We start from the raw sequence: 22,800 nt of genomic DNA on the forward strand, positions 1-22,800 counted from the left end.
GCTCCTCTTCTCCAAACTATAGAGACCCAGCTCCCCCAGCCTTTCCTCATAAGAGAGGTGCTTCACTCCCTTAATCATCTTTGTTGCCCTGCACTGGACTCTCTCCAGCAGTTCCCTGTCCTTCTGGAACTGAGGGGCCCAGAACTAGACACAATATTCCAGATGTGGTCTCACCAGAGCAGAGCAGAGGGGAAGGAGAACTGCTCTTGAACTACTAACCAGACCCCTTCTAATACACCCCAGGATGCCATTGGCCTTACTGACCACAAGGGCACAGTGCTGGCTCATGGTCATCCTGCTGTCCACCAGGACCTCCAGGTCCCTTTCCCCTACGCTGCTCTCTAATAGGTCGTTCCGCAACTTATACTGGAACCTGGGGTTGTTCCTACCCAGGTGCAAGACTCTACGCTTTCCCTTGTTATATTTCATTAAATTTCCCCCGCCCCAACTCTCCAGCCTGCCCAGGTCTCTGGATGGCAGCACAGCCTTCTGGCGTGTCAGCCACTCCTCCCAGCTTGGTCATCCAAGTCATTGATGAATATATTGAATAATACTGGTCCCAGTACTGACCCGTGAGTGATTCCACTAGATACAGGCTTCCAACTAGAGTCCATCTCATTGACCACAACTCTCTAGCTTCTTTCCTTCAGCCAGTTCACAGCCCACCTCACTACCTGATCATCCAGACCACACTTCCTCAGTTTAGCAGCAAGGATGCTGTGGGAGACTGTCAAATGCTTTACTGAAATCAAGACAGACCACATCCACTGCTTTGCCATCACCTATCTACCTGGTTATGTCCTCATGAACAGCTATGAGGTTGGTTAAGCATGACTTCCCCTTGGCAAAGCCATGTTGACTGCCCCTAATGATCCTCTTCTCCTTCATATGCCTTGAGATGGCAGCAAAGATAAGTTGTTCCATCACCTCTCCAGGGATGGACGTGAGGCCGACCAGTCTATAGTTACCCGGGTCCTCCTTCTTGCCCTTTTTGAAGACTGGAGTGACATTTATTTTCCTCCAGTCCTCAGGCACCTCTCCCGTTTCCCAACACTTAGCAAAGATGATGGAGAGCGGTCCAGCAATGACGTCCACCAGCTCCCTCAGCACCCATGGATGCATCCCATATGGACCCACAGATTTATGGATGTCCAGATAGCTTAATTAGTCCTTAACCCAGTCCCCATCAACCAAGGCAGACTCCTCCATTGTCCTGACTTCCTCTGGGGCCTCAGGGGTACGGGGCTCCTCAGGACAGCATCCGGCAGTGTACACAAAGAAGGCATTCAGTAACTCTGCCTTCTCTGTATCTTCTGTCATCAGGGCACCCACCTCATTCATCAGTGGGCCTACATTGCCTCTGGTGTTAGTTTTATCTGCCATGTATTTGAAGAAGCTCTTTCTGTTGTCCTTGACCCCTCTTGCAAAGTTTAATTCTAAGGAGGCCTTAGCTTTCCTAGTTGCCTCCCTACACCCTCTGACAACAGCCTTATATTCAAGTGGCCAGCCCCACCTTCCATGATCTATAAACTCTCCTCTTCCACTTGAGTTTTGCCCTGCTGTTCCTCTGTTTAACCACGCAGGCCTCCTGGCTCCCTTCCTTGACTTCCTACGTGTCGGGATGCTCTGATCTTGGGCCTGGTAGAAGCAGTCCCTGAATGCTAACCAACTATCTTGGGTCCCTTTACCTCTAGGCAGCCTTGCCCATGGGATTTCCCCTAGCAATTGTTTGAAAAGGCCAAAGTTGGCCATACTGAAGTCCAGGGTTGTGATTCTGCTTGCTATTCTGTTCCTGCCACAGGAGATCCTGAACTCCACCATCTCATGGTCTCTGCAGCCAAGGCAGCCCTCAACCTTTACTGCTTCAACCAGACCCTCCTTGTTAGTGAGGATGAGATCCAGCAGCAGTCCTCTCCTAGTTGGCTCCTCCACCATTTGCATCAGGAAGTTATTGTCAAGGCACTGGAGGAACCTCCTGGACTGTGGCTGGCTGGCTGAGTACTCCTTCCAGCAAACATCAGGGAAGCTAAAATCCTCCACCACAACCAGGGCCCTGACTGTGGGGCCTGTCTCAGCTGCCCATAGAAGGCCTCACCAACCTCCTCACCCTGATCTGGTGGCCTGTAATAGACACCCACAACAGTGTCACCCCTGCCAGCCTGCCCCTTAATTCTCACCCACAGACTCTCAACTCACTCCTCATCCACCCCCGGACAGTAAATTTATTAAATTAATACTTGAATTAATACTTTAATGGGGGTTAATATAGTTGAGGCCTTTGAGGAAGTCGGGGCTCAGAAATTCAGAAACACCTTGTTGAAATCCCACAAGACAGAAATTTCTTGGTTCCCAGTCCTCCAGTTTTTAACCCTGAAAAGCATGTAGTTGCTCTAAGAAGTGAATTCACATGGCCTGCCACCCTCATTGCCTTCTCAGGAATACTTCTCTCATGTTCTCCTCCCCAGCTCAACATCTCCTCTGTACTCAATGTGTGCACACACACCCCCATCCAGAGTGGCTGTCATCACAACTGTTCCCTCCCAGTTCCCCAAAAAAAGCAACATGGCAAAGTAACACAGCACTACCACTTTGCTCAGCTCCCAAAGTTAAGAACCACGTTGATCCTGAACGCATCTCTAGATGAGCTTGCACCACACACAGTTTGCTCAGGAGCTTAAAAGAAATTAATGAGGAACGTGTTAGTGCAAAGCACATTTTTGTACCTTTGGCAACAAATAGATTGATGTGTGAAAACCTCTACTCCGTCATAAATAACAATTGCTACTTTCTTTATCAAGGCACAAATATGAAAGCTCAGAAGCGTCTCTAGTTTCCTTATTTATGGGAATAACATAAACCGCAAAGATTTACAAGGAACACAACCAAATTGCTACTTTTGGCTTAACAAGCAGGAGTCAGAGCAATCTACAGGGATTTCTGTGCAAGACCTAGAAGCAGAATACAACTAACCTGGCTAGCTATTTGATAGCATTGTTCCCACTCCTGCTTTCTCCTTTCTCCCCTCCCGCCATTCCATTCATTGCTCACTTCCCTCAGTAGCTGTGCAATCTTTCCATAGATGATAAACTCCTCAATACATTGCACTACATCTCTCCATGTTTTTGGGCAAGCTTCCCTGTGGTTGCTACAGAAATAGGTTTATACATCACCAATAGGCAAGAAAACAGGGTGTCCCATGGAACAGAAAAGGATGTAATACTTCCAGGCAGGGGATTTGTACTGCGACACCAACCAGACTGCAGCAGCTAGTGAGCACCTGGGCACAGGTACCTTTCAGATGAAACACTACCCCAATGACAGCTTCCTGACAGCAATAAAAACATTGGGATTTTGCAGCTTGAAGCACCAGTGAGGGAAGTGAATCACAGAAACCAAACACCTCCATTAGGACCTCAGTGTCTCAGAATAACACTTGACATCAAGGAGCTGTCTTCTCAGCATCAGCATGACTGGCTTGCAGGTCACAGTGAATTTTGACACCATGTACAGTGGATGAGTGACACTTACTCAGACCCAGTGACTGAGTGTCCATGTGCTGCTCAGAGCCCATTCTGTCACAGGGTTACAGAGGTAGTTTTGCACCAGAGCTAGCTCAGCTTTGCAGGAATGGACTAGAACAGCGAAGGAGAAGCGGCAGCACCATGGGAAGGACAGGTGCATGCTTCTGTTCCGAGCCAGGCTGCCCGAGCTGGCAGCATGGACCAGAGGCAGCAACATCCAGCACGTGCTCATTAACACAAACCCCTGACTTGATGAAGGAGCAGCTCTGGCTGGTTTCACTTCTCTCATTAGTTCTCCATACTGTACCCAGAGAAACACTTTTAATGATTGTAACATCTGCTAACAGAAGCACAGCTATACTTTTTTTCCCACACACTACTTAAACACGTGCAAAATGTAAGCAAACACAAAGACCTATTATTTAAGAGCACCCACCTTCAAAATTTCTTCAATGGAGTGGACATCACTGGGGAAGTTTTGCTACAATAAAAAAAGAAGGAACATGAGTTTGCTTTGTTTTTACCAACTGACGTGAGACAAAGAGATGCGCTCATCAAATATTTGCCTACCAACGGTTCTATACATTTAATGGAAGCTCATTAATAATAAAATGCTAGTAAGAATTAAAAGCTCATCAGAAAGGCAGTTAAGGTTCTACAAAGCCTGTGGTTTTCAAGTCTTTAGCAGAAGATACATTGTAAGAAAGGTGAAAAAGAGGGAAAGTGTCTCCAAACAGCATCTCTTGAGGCAATGACATAAAGAGAAACAGCTTGTTAAACGATGACGTTTGTTCAGCTGACAGGATTCCCCTTGTTTCGTGACTTGCCTTCTAAGTACCCATGTGCACTCAGCAGAAAAAAATAGTCAGTATAAAGACCCAAACTTGGAGAAGGCAAAGTTGAGGTGGTTTTAATTGGAGAAATGATACACCAGGCCCTTGAATACCAGCTCTTGGACTCATGGAAACATCAACCACCATTAAAAACAGAAAAGCAATACAACTGTAACTTGCGCAGTTCAGAATAAAACCTTGAACATACCATTGGGTAGGAGTAACATGGTAATGCCTGAAAGAGGCTGCATATAATCTAGATGGAGGGATTGCCCCTGCACCTCCCCCGAACCATTTCACAGAATCACAGAATGACTAGGGCTGGAAGGGACCTCTGTAGACCATGTAGTCCAACCCACCTGCTAAGGCAGGGTCACCTATAACAGATCACACAGGAATGCATCCAGGTGGGTTCTGAATGTCTCCAGAGAAGGAGACTCCACAACCTCTCCTTGGGAGCCTGTTCCAGTGCTCTGGCACCCTCAAAGGAAAGAACTTTCTCCTCATGTTTAGATGGAGTCCCCTATGCTTCACTGGAGCCCAGGCAGTGACCCCCACACACCTGCCTGGCAAGGCCTCCCCAACACAAGCATGGTGAGCAGCTCTGAAGAGAGGCCAGCCCCCTGGCAGCACCCTGGTCCTCCACCAACACCACCTCAAGAGGACCAGTCAACAGCCCCAGCAGCACCCACAGCCGCCTTCAACCAGGCTCACAAGTGCAGCACGACAAAGCTCTGGGGAAGAGTACAAAGCAAAAGCAATTCTAATATTTGCCAGTTATGGAACAAAGAGTAGACATTGCAGCTTGTGCAAACATGTACATCTGCTTTTAATGCAACAGCAAAACCACTCAGCAGCTCCTGACAGAACACCCCCCTGCACACAACACCACGCATGGGCAGTGTGGTTACTGGTGAGCAAGGCAGGGCTGAGATGAGCCCAGCGAACATCTCCTGCTCCCCAGGCACGTGGGGACAAGAAGAGTAATGGCACTGCCAAGTGAGCGGCCATGCCCCTGAACAGAGTGGATGCAGCTGCAGCTGAGTACTTATAACCAGCAAAGTACATCCAAGACCAGCTTCTTGCCTATAAATAGGAAATTCAATGGAAATGTCCAGCAATCTGCATAACTGATTAAAGAGAAAGTCAGGAAGATGATTCCTGTGTTGTAGGAAAAGGACAGTGAACTACAGTGCATGATCAAAAGAATCTTCTCCAGACAAGGTAAACAGCAAAGCAAGCAAACACTATAATAAAGTCAAGAAGTGTCCTTAGTGCTCTCATAGAAAGGCCACTCATCTGTTTCCCATATGCTGCACTATTTATATTGGAGGGGGAAGAGGAGATGAGGAATCTCTTTCCCCTGTAACGTCATTTGTCTAAGTCTATATAAAGCTTTCATCGAGGCAGTGCTCACTTGACAAAGATTTGACTTTTCTTCAAAAAATCACGCATGGATAGCTGCTTCTGACCTTACTTACCCCAACACAAACAGAAGCTGAGGCACAGCTGGATGAGTAACGGCAGGGAAAGCGAGGCGCCGGGATCCAGCCAGGCTTGCAGGAGCACCCAGAGCAGGCAGGAGGAGGGACTGGAGAGGACAGAGCAGGGAACTTCTACCACACTTCGCAGCTCATGGTGCAAAAAAGAGATCCTTCTTTTCCTTCCTAGCAACCTTAAACCAGTAGGTCAACCACCTAAGTTACTTCTTAATTTCATGAGTGGTAAATAAACTTGCATATCACAAAAACAGCATTCAACAAGCAGATTAGTTCAGAAAGCTCTGGAGACACTCTGTGAGAGCACCACAATAAAAATCCTTCCCACAAAACAGATAAGAAATCAAGACCCTTGCCTGGACTATATTCAAAACCTTCCTCTACAATAGATCAATAGCAACAAATCAAGTTCTGTTTGCTCCTCCCATTCCAGAAACTTAAGTTTTATGAGGTGATAACTGATGACAAAAGTGGAATTCACTTAACCTGAGAGTCAGAGAGCATCTGCAACAGCCAGTTTGGATGTCTCTTATCCTTCCCAAACAACTCACATCCCTTCCTGAAGTCCTTTCAGATAAGCTTGATGAGGCTCTGGAATTAGTACAGGTTTACATACAATGAGTATTTACAGTGCAATAGTCAGGAGAATCACTGCTCAGTGACTGTCTGCTGTTCTTCACAGGTCCAGTTGCTTAGCAGAAAGGGCTTTCTTTTTCGGGGCACAAAATTTAAAGTAAAGAAAACACATGACACTGAACTAGGACTGGACAAGCCTGCACTGGTAGCACTAAGACTTTGGTTTTTTTTAATGACACAATGTTTAAGTACACACCCCCAAAATATGTGCAGGAGAGATACAACACATAAAGGGACAGGGATGCTCAGGATTGCTTTTGTCTTTGGCTAACAGTTTACTGATAAGATACACTATGAAACTTACGCCCCTGCTAGAGACTCTCCCTGAAGAGCATGGGTTTTCAGCCATCTTTATTCTCTGTTCTGCTATCCCGCTACACTGTAAGACTGAAAAACTGAATGACACTTTCACCAGCAGTAAAATGCACAACAAAATGTGCAAACAAAACCGTTGCCCACAAACAGACTTGCAGTACCCATATCAAGCACATGGTAAAACACTTGCTCGAGAGATTAATATCAGAGACTGTTTGGAAACACATAAATTTTTTTTTCAGTGCCAAAACCACAAGGGAATTGGGCAGAGCCATTTGACTGCACCAGGGAACCCTCCTGTGTCTCAGGTAGGACTGAGACTCTCATTTCTACCACGAGGCTGCAGAAAATCACAGTCCTTGTGCCCCAAACCCAGTGGTGCAGAGAGAGAGGGCACGCACCCCATCACTCCATCTGAGCTGTGATGTCCCAGCGCTCCCCGTCTCTTACAACCTGCGCCTGCAGTGGCCGAAGGAGCTGGGCTTTTCTGCATGCTGAGTAATTATTTGCCCCCTTTGTTTTCTTCAAGTCACATCTCGGTTTTGTTTCACCCTAGCAACTATCATGAAACCACAATTACCACCCAGCAGGTAAGGGCTGTCCTTTTGCCAGTTTTAAGAAAAGAGTTAAGGGAAAATGAGAAATACAATGTTGCTTGAAGAAGACTTAAAAAGCCCTAAAGGCAAAGAAATCACTGAAAGGACATCAGCTCCACTGAGGACTGTGGGTGTAGAAGATTAAATATTACACATTACTGTCTATTCCTGCTAGCAGTTTTGCAGCCTTTACAGGGAATGCTGTAATACACTCCACACAGACAACTCCATTTAAGCCCTGCACACATTTTCTGGCTGACACTGTCATCTGCACAGTCTCCAGCTCAGATTTCCTCATGCCACATTCATGCTTGCTGTCAGTTTGGGAACGATGCAGACACCTCCAAGTGCCACTCACAAAACATTCTGATGGCCGAGGTCAAGCCTTTTGCAATTACGGACATCCAGAACTACTGAGTCACCGGGTGTTTGAGTTTTGCTTTTTAATGCCAACATTCCCATTCAAACTGGTGCTGCACTTCAGCAACAGCCACCCCTCTGAGCAATAATATGAATTTATGTTCCAAATGTGGTTTTGCTCTAGTGAAGTCCCAACTCCCAGTGATGTCACAGCCTCTGAAAACGCATGCAGAGGAGCACATCTCTCCATTTACACCTCCCCCAGCAGAAAGCACCACCAGAGCTCAGACACACATCCAGCTGTGGGTGGGTTCTCACATTTGGCCCAAGACTCCAGCCCAGCTCCTCTGCTGATACAGGCACATATTCTGGAGAGGTCAAATAAATAGATATAACTTGGAAAGAAATCTTGTTCAGAAAGCCAGAAAACTACTTTAAGAGAGCAGGCCGAAGAAACTATAATGCCACTTTGTAATTTGCAGTGCTCACTCAAAAAAATCCAAGTGAACAGCTAGACACAGACTGTGTAACATGTTTCATGCCTGTTACATAAATTAAGGGATAGATTTGAAATTATTTGACAACATAAGATGAGAGCAGAATCTGGATTGATTAATTTGCATAACAAGTTTTGCAAGGCTAATTTAATAGTTGACTTCCTTGCAAGCTTAAAAAGAAAGGTTTAACAAGGTCATCAAAATAAAATCAAGTATCTCTTTGATGAGGATTCACAGACTTAATTGGCAAAACAGACATTTCAGAATATCAAGAATAAGTTTGTTTCTAAGGTTTTTGGAACAAAAAGCTGGATAAACATAAAGCAAACCCATTAAATAAATTTTGCCTACGGAAAAATGCAGATACTACCATTAATATGACCTCTAAGCCTCAGTTACTAAATAATAAGCAACATGTTATTAAAATGGTGAGACACTGCCAGATCCTCCCCTTTTTATACTTTTTGCAATTTATTCATTTTTCCAATTTGCCAACCTGTAAAACTAGCTGATGAAGGCCAAGTAATATTTTGCAAACGCATATCATTTCAAGGTTACCAAGAGACAGCGCTACAAGGCTACAGCCTGAAGTACCACCAAGCACAGCTGGAGTTGTCTGGAAAGCACTTCACTCCAACCTTGTGGTTCAACATAACAGCTCAGACCAGTGACACCCAAATGCCATATCCACTCTCTCCCCCTTCCTTTTTTCTCACTACTAGTGACCTCAGCCAAAAAGAAATCACTATGCAGATACCTGTTAAAGTTCAAATACATAAAAGAGGTACTTCAGGGTGGGGTGGGTGGGATTTTTTTTGTTTTGTTTTGGATTTCTGAATGAAGGAGTTAAGCACTTCATTTAGCATCTACTAAAATTTAGCATCATTTAGCATACACTACTTTGGAAACCTCTCATATCTGCAAGTACACATATGCCCAGATAACAATGTGGGGAATGACAGAGTCATTCAGAGTCCTTTCATAGAATCATAAAACTATTTCACTTGGAAGAGACCCTCAGGATCATTGAGTCCAACCATAACCTAACCTAATTCTAGCACTAAACCGTGTCCCTAAGAACGTCATCTAAACACCTTTTAAACACCTCCAGGGATGGTGACTCCACCACTTCCCTGGGCAGCCTGTTCCAATGCCTGACAAACCCTTCTGTGAAGAATTCTTTCTTAATATCCAATCTAAACCTCCCCTGGTGCAACTTGAGGTCATTTCCTCTTGTTCTATCACTTGCTATTCTGGAGAAGAGACCAACCCCCTCCATGCTACAACCTCCTTTCAGGTAGTGTAGAAAGCGATGAGGTCTCCCCATTTCAGACAACACTGTCATACTCGTTTTCGTGCTGGCAAAACACAGTTGATAAACTTACTTCAGAGATATTAATTGATAAATTCCTACAGATTCCAGCAACTCCTTTTCTGCTCACTTACTTGCACACAGCACAACATAATAACGTATCCAGAAAGCCAATGTATGGTTACAGAAACCAAAAATGTATATCAATACCACATTCTCAGGTGGTAAATTTTAATGCAGTTTCTTTACCAGAGTGATAAAAACATTAACGGTCCCTTCACTCTTTCGGAGCATAAACAACTTAAAAGGCTAGAGACCTGCAGGAATTATAATCTACATGTCAGCCTCCTGCAGCTGACCAGATGAGGAGAGTTTTGCTTTGCTCCATAGCATCATGCTTCCTTTGAGGAAGTTAAATATTTGTCTTCTGAACCATAATGCATTTAACCACATGAACAGTAGCTTTTCTTATGCTACAGGAGATGAAAAGAAGCCAAATTAACAGTTAAAGCACCTATTAATATTTGGCTGTGAAAGATTTTGCATGGTGCCCTTCCCGTACGAACTTGGGTAGCACGCAATCTGCTGATTTGACTATGCAATGGGATTTAACCTTGCCCATTAAAAGTAAACCAAACCAAGCCCACAAAAAAACCCGCCAACAACAACAAACCAGCCACTGAAGGATTCAGTACTACTTTTATCCTGAGCTGAAAAGGACTTCAGGATCAGGGCCCACATAATTTCAAGCATCTACACTAACATAAGGAGCCCTAGAAGTTCTATGAGGAACTAGTCTGCCTTTACTACAACAGGCTTGCAAAAATGCACAGGTGCACATACCCACAAAAGAAGAGAAGGAGCTCTTAATTTAGAAAACAATTTAAAATCTGTGCAGGCTCTCAATTCAAGCTGCATAGCAACTGTGCGACGGAACTCTCAGAAGTACCTCCAAGTCCCCCTCTTCGCCAGCAATTCAAAAAACCACAGAATTTCATGAGCGCAAGGCTCTGCTCACATCCTGAGCCTTGCACAGCTCTCTTAGATATGCTAAAGGGAGATGAATGAAGAAATTGGGATAATAAGAATCACCCAAAACTGGACTCAACTGCTCGATGAACCACCTGGTACACAAATGAGACACTCCACTGGCCACGATAATGTGTGGGCACCTGACTGGTAACCAGCAGCCATGTGGTACCCCAGCCGGGGGGTAATGCAAGGAAGGGACAGCATCAGTTGTCCCCACACAGAGCTCTTCTCCTGCTGACAGCGACACCCACCAGACTGTCACAGCAGGAGGGACCACTGGCCAAAGCCAGGAAACTCAGAAACTGGGCATTTTCAAATAACAGGTTTTGCCATAGATACTACAAGAAATAAGCAGTGACTTTTTTTGCTAATGAGGATGGGGCTGAAGAGCTTCTAAGGTTGCTTCTTTTTTTAAAAGGCATTCCATTAAAAATTACAGCACACAATTTTATCCTGCTCTGCCACATGTGTCAAAAGGAGCTTAAGGACTGTACGGCTCGCACGTGTGGAACTGGAGGGGGTTGAAGCTTTCTCCCTGGTTTTTAAATAGCTTGCCTTGTCAGGAAGCCGTGCCAGAATAGTTTCAAGCAGGCTGTCAAAAAAAATCGTCTCCAAGAGAGAGCTGGCCATGCATTATTTCAGAGGTCACTGATTGGCATCACTGAGATGTGTGGGCTCAAACCAGGCCAGCGGCGGTAACAACGTATAACTCATGCAGAGATGAGGATGGGAGGTCTGGAAGCAGACATTAACTGGAACGGATACGGGCTGCCTTTCGGGCAAGCATTAAGGTGTTGCAGACCTTTCTGTTCCTTCTCATCTCCGTAATTTCCACAAGGCTGCTTATCTGCATGCCTCTGCTGTCACAGCCCGTTTGGAGCTGCCTCTCTGACACCCAGTGCACAAACAAGCCCTTGTGCTTTGCCGTCACAGGTGAAACCACTGCCTGTAGATAGCCAGGTGGGGTAGCTGAAGAGCAGCTACAGCACGTCTGCATTTCATCCACTGCCTGGTATCTGCTCCTCATCTAAAAGGATTTGCAATGTGTCCGTGTGTGTAGCTCAAGTATTCCAGCTTTGTCCAATTTCAGACTAAATTATTAGTGCTGAGAAAAACCCAAGCCAGCAGTTCAGCAAGAATAAGAAAAGCCAATTACGAGTTCATTGCCCTTCATTGTGTTGTCAGTTTTCTTTGTTTCCTAATGAGAGCTTTGCCACTGCAGCTATCAGCAGAGTATAAGCAGAGAAGGTCACCTGTTCATGCTAAAAAAAAAACCAACAAAAACCACTTTCACATGTACAGCTGCTTCCCATTTATTATCACATTTACTATTCTTACTTATCTTTATTTTTTCTTGTCAACTGCCCAGGCTTTTGCCATTTGAATGCAATGAAGATCACAAAACTATATACACATGAAGGGTTTGCTTGAAAACATCAGGCAGGACAAAAACGGGACCAAAACCCACCATCCTGTCCTTGCTTCTCCTGTACATATTCAACCAGCCAAGAGCAGGAAATCTTGCACATTAGCTGGACTCCCCTACTTGCACACCATCATGCAAGGGATAACAGGCTAGTTTGCTCTTCAAAGCAACTTTCCACTCACATTTTTGTGCAGTTAGAAACCCACCCTCACCATACTACAGACGTACGTGAGATGCATGCACACACAGAGCACATTTTCAAAATGACCTAGTCAACAAATGAGACAAGACTTATTTTAAACAAGTTTCTACTAATTTGACTATGGATGCAATAATGTTCTGCTACATATTGAAAAATGTTGCCAAAATCTGAAGCTTGAATTGTGTTGTTGATCAAAACAAACACATAAATACATAAATATTTTTGCATGCTATCATGAGGAACACCAAACATCAAGCAGATTCTCTGTCAAGGATGTTTAAATGTTCCATATCACAAACCAAATTAAAATATATCCATGATACAAAGACAAGTCCAATGATCTGAAACCTGGCTTACTTTATTCCGCCTTTTTTTGGAGGATGGGGTGACAAAGCTACTGTCAGGGAAACCTGAAGCAACAATTTTCTAGTTATCTATTCAGAAGAGTATGTCTCAGAACAAATATGAAGGCTGTGTGAACACATTTGTGATTAAAATCATTTATAGTCAGACAGGCACCAGCCTGCAAGCAAACTATCAGCATGGGTGGTCGTTAAGCATGTTTTTAAAAGATGTTTCTATTTTGCTGCAAACACAGTGCACTTGTTCAACAGATCTCTTTCACACACTTACTGATTCCCAAATGCAGGGGAACCCTTTCTTAGGAGATCATGCCAAAAGTTTTTCGAACTCTACCAGTTATGGGTTTATTTTGCAGATATAGAGGTTCCCTAACCATCTTTCAAACAGTATCCAATGAATTAGACAAAATTTTCTTACAGTACATAACAATTTTTAAGACACGCTTAAAAAAAAGGGGGTAAGGGAGAACTACGAAGAAAGACAAATTAGATAATAAAGCTAACAACATCATGCCTGTGAGCTTTACATTCCGATGTGTCTTGTTTTAGTAGTAATGACTTTCAGATAGAAAAAAAAAAAAGGAAGCGCTGTAAAATAATCCCACCTAAAACAGCAGCCTTGAGTCCAAAATTAGCTTCCCAAGTCTTTCGGGCAGGCAAGCAAGTTAGCTCCCCCAGCAGTCACTGAAAGCAAGACTCAATGCTTCTGAGGTTCTTCCCTTGAGTGGGAGGGAGCCAGGGAGAAGAAGGGAAGGCAAAACACAAATAATTTTGAAGGAGAAACGGCTCTGAGGCTGGAGGATCAGGTCTGACGGCCCTTGGTGGCTGCAGAACGTATGGTGGCTCCATCCCCGGCACTTTTACTGAGCCTGTCCAGGACTTAACCTGGCAGACAATCATCTGTTTTTCTGTTTTATCCATAGGATTTGCTTTTTGTTGATTCAGATCCTTTGATCACCTGGCCACAGAACCAGATGAACACCAGAAGTGTTCATCTCAGCACCGCTGCAGGGAGCAAAGGTCTTAATTTTACATAGCTGCCAATGTCTTATAAAGCTTTTGGATCCAGAGCCAAACGCCTACGGTCAAAGTTATCTCTGGAAGTACACAGTTCACAGCTTAACCCAGCTCCTACAGTGGTGAAACTGCCATGACCTGCAGCAGGAAAAGTGTTACAATTCTTTGCATTTTACAAATCTGAAGTGCCTCTTATGCTGCACCTGATGATTTTTAAAACTTCACTAACTGGGTATTTTAGATTTTCAAAAAGACACAAAGAAAACTTCCCATGGAATCAATGTACTTTTTGCTACCAGCAAATTTCCTTTTCCCTAGTATGCAAATATGTAAGATTGTGTCAAGACACTCCATCTCTTCTTGCATGCCCTAACCTAGGTCCAATGTACTGTTTTTGTCTCAGTACTCTGAACTACAGATCAGGTTTTTTTAATTGCTTGCAGCTAAACAGATTGGAAACAAAAGAAAGTGATGACTTGGTGCAGGACGTGCTAACGAAACTTATTACCCTCAACAGCTCTCTGGGGCATAAAACCACATTTTTCTTCCCAACCCACAGGTTTTATCAGCATCCACACCTTCTAATACAATGCAACTTGTTCAGATCTGGCACCACCAACCACATAGGTGAACCTGATTTCACCTACCAAGGGAGAAACCAAACAGCTTCTGTCTGTGACCATGCCTGCAGGTGAGCTCCTCAGTGCCTGAGAGTGACCCGATCTTGAAGTCTAAAGCAAATCTTGCACCAACATCACTGGTGGAGGACCGAGATCAGTAAAAGAGCCCACACACAAGGAGCAGAGATTTTTTTAAAGCCAGCTGGCACCTCTTTGCAGGGCTGCGGGGCCCACGGCGCTGAGAACAGAACAGAACAAGCCCCGGGCGCTCTGCAGGGCTTTACTAAGCGCAGCAGTGTCCCGGCTGGCAGAAGAGCTTCTCCGCCACATTCCTGCACCATCTGCAACGCTGCAGGGATTCGGGAGCAGCAGGAGAAGGCAATTCAAAGAGCATATGGTTAACCCAAAACCTAGCATGCGCATACATAAAAGTCAAAATTATTCAGACGTGTCAACTGTGTTTGTAAACATGGGTGTTTTTGCAAGGATATGCAAAGGGAAAACATCACTACCACAGCTGCTGGGGTAATAGAGACCCCTACAAAACACAGGAGAACTGACTGCACGTGGGAAACTGCGACACTGATGAAGAGCAAATCAAAGCAGCAAAATGGCATAGAATAAAAAAGAGGCAGGCAGTTAATACAAGATTTTCTTCCAGTTTCTTTCAGGTTCAAGAATTGTAGCAGTTGAGCTTTTTGTTAGCTTCTTTTTTAAATATAACAATTTAAAAAAAAAAAAATTAGTTTTTTAAAAGGAAAAATATGGAATTTGAGCTAAAACTTAATAAGATGAGAAAGTCTTTGTACTGTTGCCTGTGAGGTCTGGATTAAGTCAACAACAAATCAGACAAAAAAGGCTTGAAAACAAGCTATGTTTTAAGGATGAGACCATCCCTTCCCTAAGTGTGGGAATACTTGCATACATTTAGGTTTTCTTTGGTGCTATTTTTGCACTAAGCTCAAAAAATTTCAGAAAGGAACTTTTATTATCAAGTTGCGAAATCTTTGCTGATATCATTTGTTTAAAATCTCAAATTGTACAGAGCTAAACATGTCCTTAACAACTGGCTTAATAAATTATAGCCACAGATTTTAAAGGCCATTCTGTTATGCAGAATATTGCCTGAGGTTTCATGAATCCTGTACAATAATGCACAGATGCTATTTGGAAGTACGGACCCTGTAACAGGAGCTTGAGCTGTTGTAGGAAATTCAGGAAGCGGCTGTCAGAGAACGAAAAACCCATGAGAAGGGAAGGCAATTTTCTCAGCAGGTTGCCTAAGACTAGGATTAATTTTCACAGGAGGTTAAAAATTACCGCAAGACACATAATTTTCAGCACAGGAGAAAAAAAAAAAGGTTGCCTCATTTCAACAAAAACACAACCACCACAACAAAAGAGACATAGATATATAGAAAGGGACAAAAAGAGGAAATGAAACAGAAAGAAAACTGAAATAGAAAACCAATTTTATAAAAACCTTGTTATCAGGCTATCTTTGTGGAGAGAGAAGAAACTTGGTTCTAGTGCAGTACTAACAAGGCACCACACACTGCAGCAGCTATAAAAAATACATGTTTGGGGGATGCATTTGTTCACATTCTATCCCAGCTTCAGGCGCCCAGCTGCATGGGTTTATTGGTGAAGGATGAGCAGAAACGAGTAACACATCCTATGTCCGCCCTCTCACCAACTGAGTTCTCAAACGTAATGCAGCGAGACTGGAACAATTCCAGCAAATCAAAGCAAAGCTAAAGCGGATCTGCTGGCCATTACTTACAGAGTTGTTTTACTTCTATAGTTCATGGAAAATAAAAACCCTGTTATACTTTTCAGTTTATGTGCACTAAAACAGAAACAAACAGAAAGGCTCTCCCCCACCCAGTGGGACATAATCTTCAAAATTACATTATAAATGCATTTGCTTTCACCTTTACGTTTATGCTGCTTGCTTGTTTTTGACACACAAGACTTCATCGCAGACTACAAATCCAACCCACCAGTCTCAAAGTCCACCAGAGCCTTCTAATATAATTTCTCTGGGTGCTATTTCAGGTCCTCTGTGGGCACCAGCAGTTTGCACGTAGCCACGTCCCCAGAGGACTGTTTTGCAAGCACACTTAACCCATTTGCATCCGCTCCTCTTCTTTCCAAGGCAACGCTGAAGTTATTTCACCGAAACAAAAGCTGCACCACCAGACACCCTCCTGCTTCTGCCCCGGCATCAGCCCAGCAGCTCCTGCCTGCCACCACCCTCATCGCGGGTTTCAAAACAAATCAAACCATTTCCATGAACTTCTAAACTCCTGCTTTCTTCAGCCTGACACTGAATGATCCTGGCAATTTAAGCGTTTTTTACATCAAAATGCTCAGTAAACAATGGTTGTACTGTCGTGTTCCTGCGTGGGTGCCTGGAGGAAATAAAACATTCTTTAAAGATTTTACACGCTTTTCTAACTCTGAGATGGATTATTTTGCTCAATCTAAAAATAAATGCATGGGCCTCCTTGTGCTCAAATAGCACAGAAAAAAAAAAAAAAAAATCACTATTTTGTCTTCCTTTGAAGGAGCAAAGGGTTTTGTGTTGTGGGGCAACACACTGTTGATATGTTTTAATAAAGGATTCTTTAATAATCTTGAGTTGCTGAAAGCAATTCCTGCATCACTTGCTAGCCTTCACCTAATAATAATATAATTGAAATCCAAACAAACTAAGCATAAATGCAGCACTATCTGCATATAGCCATGCAGACCAGAACCAAGGCTGATTATTTCAGTAGTAAACTGCTTTAAGTAAGGCACTTCTGCGCAAAGTACCTCCCCATTTTAACTACCACCTGTAGAGTACCTCACAATAATTCTGATCCCATGATCATACAAAACTTTCTCATCTCCTTAAACAGGCCACTGTCTCCTTAAAGTCTCTCCAGTAAATGATTTTAATACTGCTTAACATGAATCCATAAGTATTGCATCTGTAACAGGCTGAGTCTTGTGTCCTCGTGTTTCCTTCAGAATGCAAGGTGTCTTTCAATCTAAGTGCTGAAGGTATGAAAAGCATGAGTAAGAGCAACAAGCCATTATTTCAAGTATGTTCTAATTTCCAGTACCACCTTGCTGCAATTCACGCTATAAGATATACTTTATACAGTATTTTGAGTAACCTGACTCCCAGACTACTCCAGAAAAAAGCTGGTCACTGCAACTGATACAGATAAAGCTATTACAAGTAGCCAACCTAATCAGAACTCGTATTACTGGAGATTTTTCTTCATAATATCTGTCACATAAACAAATAAATCTGCACATGTACTCTCCTGACATAATGAAATTTACATATGAGTTTTTGCTGTTATAAAATAGTCATAGGAAAGAAGCAGGGCAGGAAGAGAAATCACAGCTGTGGTATTATTATTCTGGGAGCTGGAGGAAAAAACAGCACAGATCTGGTTGAAAGATAATTATTTTCAACATTTTTCTAAAAAAAAAAAAAAAAAAAGGCATGAAAACATGCATTAGGGCTGCATCAATGTTACCTGCAAAATTTAATACATGATCGTTAGTAAGAATGTTGTATCAAAGCTAATACATATATCTGCATAAGTGATACATCAACTACAGCAAAGCTATTGCAAAACTACAAAATGCCATAATTAAATAAATATGCAGCACAAGTGAGGAAACTCAAATGATGTGGTACATGTTTCAAAGGTTTTGAGTTTCTCATTAGCTTTAGCTTTACTTCATACAGTGATCTAATCATTTAATGACTCAGGTTTTGCTGGACACCAGCAGGAATTAGGCTCTTAAAAGCAAACAGCATTTCACAAATAAACTATTCACTTAGACTCAAGTCAAGCACAACCACTTTCAGGGGTTTTGGTTTGTTGTGTTTTAAATCTGCACATTAAGATACTTGTTAACAATACCAGAGTATAAAAAGGATGCACTTTGGTTCTCAAATCAACAGCTTTAAAAGAAAAAAAATTTAAATCCATCAACACTTTTGAAAACCTGCACACGCTTCCAAACCTCCACTCTTTCCCATCCAATTCTTGACCACTACCGTATATCTTACAAACACCCGGCCGGCACCAGTATCACAAAACCCTGGGTATTCATACTGGAAATAACTTCAAGTCACATCAGGAACTACAGTCTTTGAGCAGGTTGACTACTGATGTCAACCATCATTTTGGGCACTAGGATGTTTTCCCTTCCACAGCAACAGCCATGTAGTATGTGTTATTTTATTACAGATGGTATACTTCATTTCCAAACCCCCTAATGTGAGCCTGATCTTCATTTGAGTTCAACAAAAAGGTAAGAAAACAGTAAGTACATTTGTTAAGATCATCAAGGAAACTCGGGTTTTTAGTAGTGCGAGGTATCCCGTCGTTCTGGGGATCACCTCAGATAATTAACTGCTGCCATCTCTCAGAAGTTTCTTCCCTTTCCAAACACTACTTTTCCCTTGGAAAACCAACCGAGTTTGATTTATGATGGCAGTGGTGACACTTGATTCATTTCCCCTTAATGACTCAGTAAACAAGACTTGGAGATGCAGGCTCCTGCACTGTTTTAATACTTAACAGGACTGCTTTTCTGAACCAAGACCTTTTATTTCCCTTTCTGTTTTGAAGAACAGTAGCCCATGCCACCTCTCTGCATTGCCACCACCACAAATAAAAATTTGGAGAACAAAATGAATTGAAGAGGCAGGCTGGAGCATGGAGCAGCAACAGAAGCCCTGAGCTGCTGCCTGGGACACTTGTCCCAAAGAAGAAACAAAAAAAAGAAGAAAATGTGTGTTGAGAGGACAGGAGTTTCCTCTCTCTCCTTATAAAAGCAAAATTCTTAACTGAGAAAGAGCCCAGATGCTATTTTTAAACCTTAACAGAACTTTAAGAAATATTTCTCCATGCTTCCAAACCAAGGCACTTAACCTGTAGGGAAAAAAAATAGTAGGATAGCCTTTTGCTTGTAAAAGTAAATTTCACCATCATTTTATAACTGACCTAAATGCAAACAGAGTATTTCTAGATTTTATGTTTTTGGGTTGGGAGAACAGAGTACCTTCATATTTTTCAGTCATACATAGACAGATGAAAACTATCCTCCCTGAAATGACTATTAGGCTAACCTCTTAGAAGGCTTCCCTATCTTGCCACAGAAGAGCGGAAGCCACATCAAGTCTCGTCTCCCGTCACCTGGTCACTCTTTCACTATAAAAACAATCTGTTGAAGTAGCTTAACTTTAACTTTCAGCTGTAAAAGCAGCATCCAAGATGACAAGGCCTGCTTCTGAGAGGGTCTTATTGTTACTCAGCTCAATACACGCACACAGGCACTCTCAACCTCCCCTCAGCCACCAGCTTTGCGTGCTCAGTGTAAAGCCCACAGCACCCTCAGCTTGTTTTCCAGGTGGGTACAGAGGTCAAGGCCAGACGCAGCCTACTAGGACCTGCTTTGCTCATGCTGCGCCTAGAACAACTGGTCTAAAATTAATATTTAAAATCTGTATGCAGAAGACCCTCACCTCTTAAATTTCAAAACACAAACATCCTTGGAAGACATTTTTACAGATCACAGATAGTGTCCTCCCAAGTCCCAGAAAGTCTTTATGGCTGGGCTCAAGTGCTGCAGAGCTGTCACATATAATTTTTATCTGCAGCTAAGCAAAGCAGGAGGTGCTGAGCTCACGTAGCTGGCTGGCATTTGAGAAGCAATCTCTCAAAGTCAGGGGCGTTAGGAAGGTTATGGGCCATCACCCTCCTAGGCTCACACAGCTGTCAGCAAACAAAGCGATGCTGAGAGGACAGGAGAGGGCCAGTTCACTGTTTCTTTTCTTGTCTGTCTAATCTGGAGGGAAGAAGTGGCTTTTTTGTTTCTTTAACATACCATCTGAATTGTTTATAATTAAAATGTGACCAAAAGGAGATGGCTACAAGAATCACCGAGACACCAGCCAACCCCAGCCTAATGAAAAGCTTTCTGCATCTTTCCCTGAAGCAGCTTTTGAAGACAGCAAACTGGAGGAGACTTAATTACTTGTGGCTCTCGCCCACTATACTAATTTCCAGATTTTCAGTGTTACTGTTTCACTGCCTGTATTTTCCTTCATAAATCAATGCTCATATGATGATTTGTGTGAGATGCTCCCACAGATCAATGTCAAAATATTCAAAACTATTTGAAATATTTCAGGGGTGTCAGCAGGCAGGTTAATAATTTTTAGTCATACGATGGATTGGGTTCAACACCTTTGTGTACTGCAATTTGTTCTTTGTGTCCTGTAAGGCAAAGTCTCTACAAGAGATATTTTCACATGCAAAATCCCCAAACAACCTCCTGCTAGGTGGATGACAAGCTCGTCCCTGCACACACAAGCTGTGGGACTCTAAGGAAATGTCTGGGACAGAGTAGGACACACCCAAGGGGTTACTGCTACCATCGCAAACAGGAAAATAAATAGCACGGTGCTTCTCTTCTTGCTTTCATTACGAAAATGCACATAGTATTTCTGTAGTAACATGAATTCTGTATTAGCAGAGAGATGAAGGAACGGCGCTGACCCTGCAAACTACAGAGGTAGGGAAGTCGGTGCATCCCTAGCACGGGTGAAGCACAGATGGTTATTATTTCAACACATCCAGCCAAGGATTAACAACGCAAAACTGCAAATAGGCAACACGACAGCCAACAGTGCCTTCAGTAAAATGCGTCCTTCGAGTGAAAACATTCAGGTTGGAAACACCGTACCTTTCACCTTTAGCAAACAGATGGTGTCCAACTGAGCCTGAATTGCAACTTGGTCTGAACAGCAATGAGCTGATAGGCTGATGAAAAGAACCAAAATATTCCTTTCATAAGGAGAAGGTTGGCAGGTTTGACATGACTTTATCTTCTGTTACATTAATTCACCCCCTCGTCTTCCAAAACCTATAGCATTCTTCATAAGCCACTACTATTCAAAGTGCAATGTACATAAGGCTTACTAAAAAAACCCTCTAGTGTTCTTATGCCATGTTAAAAAAATACAAACTTTAAAATAAATATATATCACAGTGTTAATAAGGAATTGTTCTGCACATTGTTTATTTTACAATAGACTTTTAAAACGTGCGCTCACCCTGCCATTGTGCTTGTTTTAGAGAAACAGAAAAATACCTCTGAATATATACAGTAATCAGTCTTAAAAATCATGGGGAAGTGGTCAAAATTTTATGCATTTCTGTGGGCTTTATGCCTGAACTTTAGGAATTTTTCCCTTTTGGGGTGCTTCGTTTATTGAATACAATAGTGCATTAAAACAAATATTTGAATTTAGGCTCTCCTTCAAGAGGAATAAGTTCTCTCAAAAGTTCTGCTAATACAGAAATGTAATTTTCTCAACATGTCTCAAGAAAAGGAAAAGGTATTGTTACGTTGCTGCTACTCATCCTACATTCAAGCAGCAAAAGAGGAAAACAGATATTCTGAAAACTTTAACTCTGTTTTGTTTTTGTTGTGTTGTTGTTTTTTGTTGTTGTTTTTCTTTTTAATGGACATATTTTCCTTTTGACTAAATGAAGCTTAAGAAGACAGCCAAGATAATATTTCTGCCTGTGGCATAATTTAAACAATGAGACAATATATTAAATAGTGATAATTACTATTTATCTTGAAAGGAAAGTACACATCCAGATAAGTCACCCAAACTGGAGTTTCTGTAAGTAACAGGAATGGAAGTTTAGGTGAAATTTTATTTCTTTTACAAATATTGAAACAGACTAACCAGTTAAAAATTAGTCCACGAGTCCAACACTATCAAGCTCTATTTCCTTAGCAGCCAAAGCAAACATCACACTTGTTCTTTCCTCTTTCAATTAAAGAAAAGCTCTTTCGGAAGAATAGGTAGAAAAGGCCAAAGCGATTTAATCCAGTACCCCGGAGAAGCAAGACCCATAGACAGCAGTAATGCTTTTTTATGAGATGAATGCAGCTGTGAGGAAGGGAGGGAACAGAGGACACTTCCCAGCAGCAGCTCCTTCCCAGGCCCAAAACAAATGCTCAGTCGCGTCCATGGGCAGCTGCAGTTTGTTTTCCATGTGGTTGGGTACATGCAAAGGCTGACAGCAGAGCCTCTCTGGGAAACGCAGCTAGACCTGTTACTCGGAGCGGTATGGCCAGCCAAGATCATGTCTCACACTATTTGCTACACCTGACTGCATGCAAAAAGAGCACCTCGATATCTAATGACATTTATGAACTGCTGGACCAGTTGAACAATTTGGTGAGAAAATGCAATGCTGCTAATGCAGTTTAGAAACAGAAACTAGTGTGTGGAAAAGAAGCAGATCAAAAAGGTAGTAATATCACCTTTTCCAACCAGGAATGAAAATATTCTGCTGCTTTAAAAAAAGCACTAATTTATTGTCTAAGTAATAAACACGCATCATTATGATGATGAAAACTGACAACTAAAGCTTGGGAGGGAGGGGGATATAAAAATCATTCAGACAGCGACATCATTAGACATCAGTGAAAATGAAAAATGAGACCCGAAACTTCAAAGCCCACAACAACC

The 22,800-nt window shown here is 42.7% G+C and overlaps 1 protein-coding gene across 1 annotated transcript in view; it reads right to left on the bottom strand.

Annotated features, from left to right (window-relative positions):
- Nucleotides 1-22,800, bottom strand: part of AFF1 (ALF transcription elongation factor 1) — a 103,539-nt gene that overhangs the window by 34,881 nt on the left and 45,858 nt on the right. Inside the window, exon 4 of the mRNA XM_080343533.1 lies at nt 3,958-4,002. Within this exon, the coding sequence (XP_080199659.1) occupies nt 3,958-4,002 (45 nt within the window). The remainder of the gene's footprint in view (nt 1-3,957; nt 4,003-22,800) is intronic.

The sequence above is a fragment of the Nesoenas mayeri genome (genome assembly GCF_963082525.1).
Source record: "Nesoenas mayeri genome assembly, chromosome: 4".
NCBI classification, from domain to species: domain Eukaryota; kingdom Metazoa; phylum Chordata; class Aves; order Columbiformes; family Columbidae; genus Nesoenas; species Nesoenas mayeri.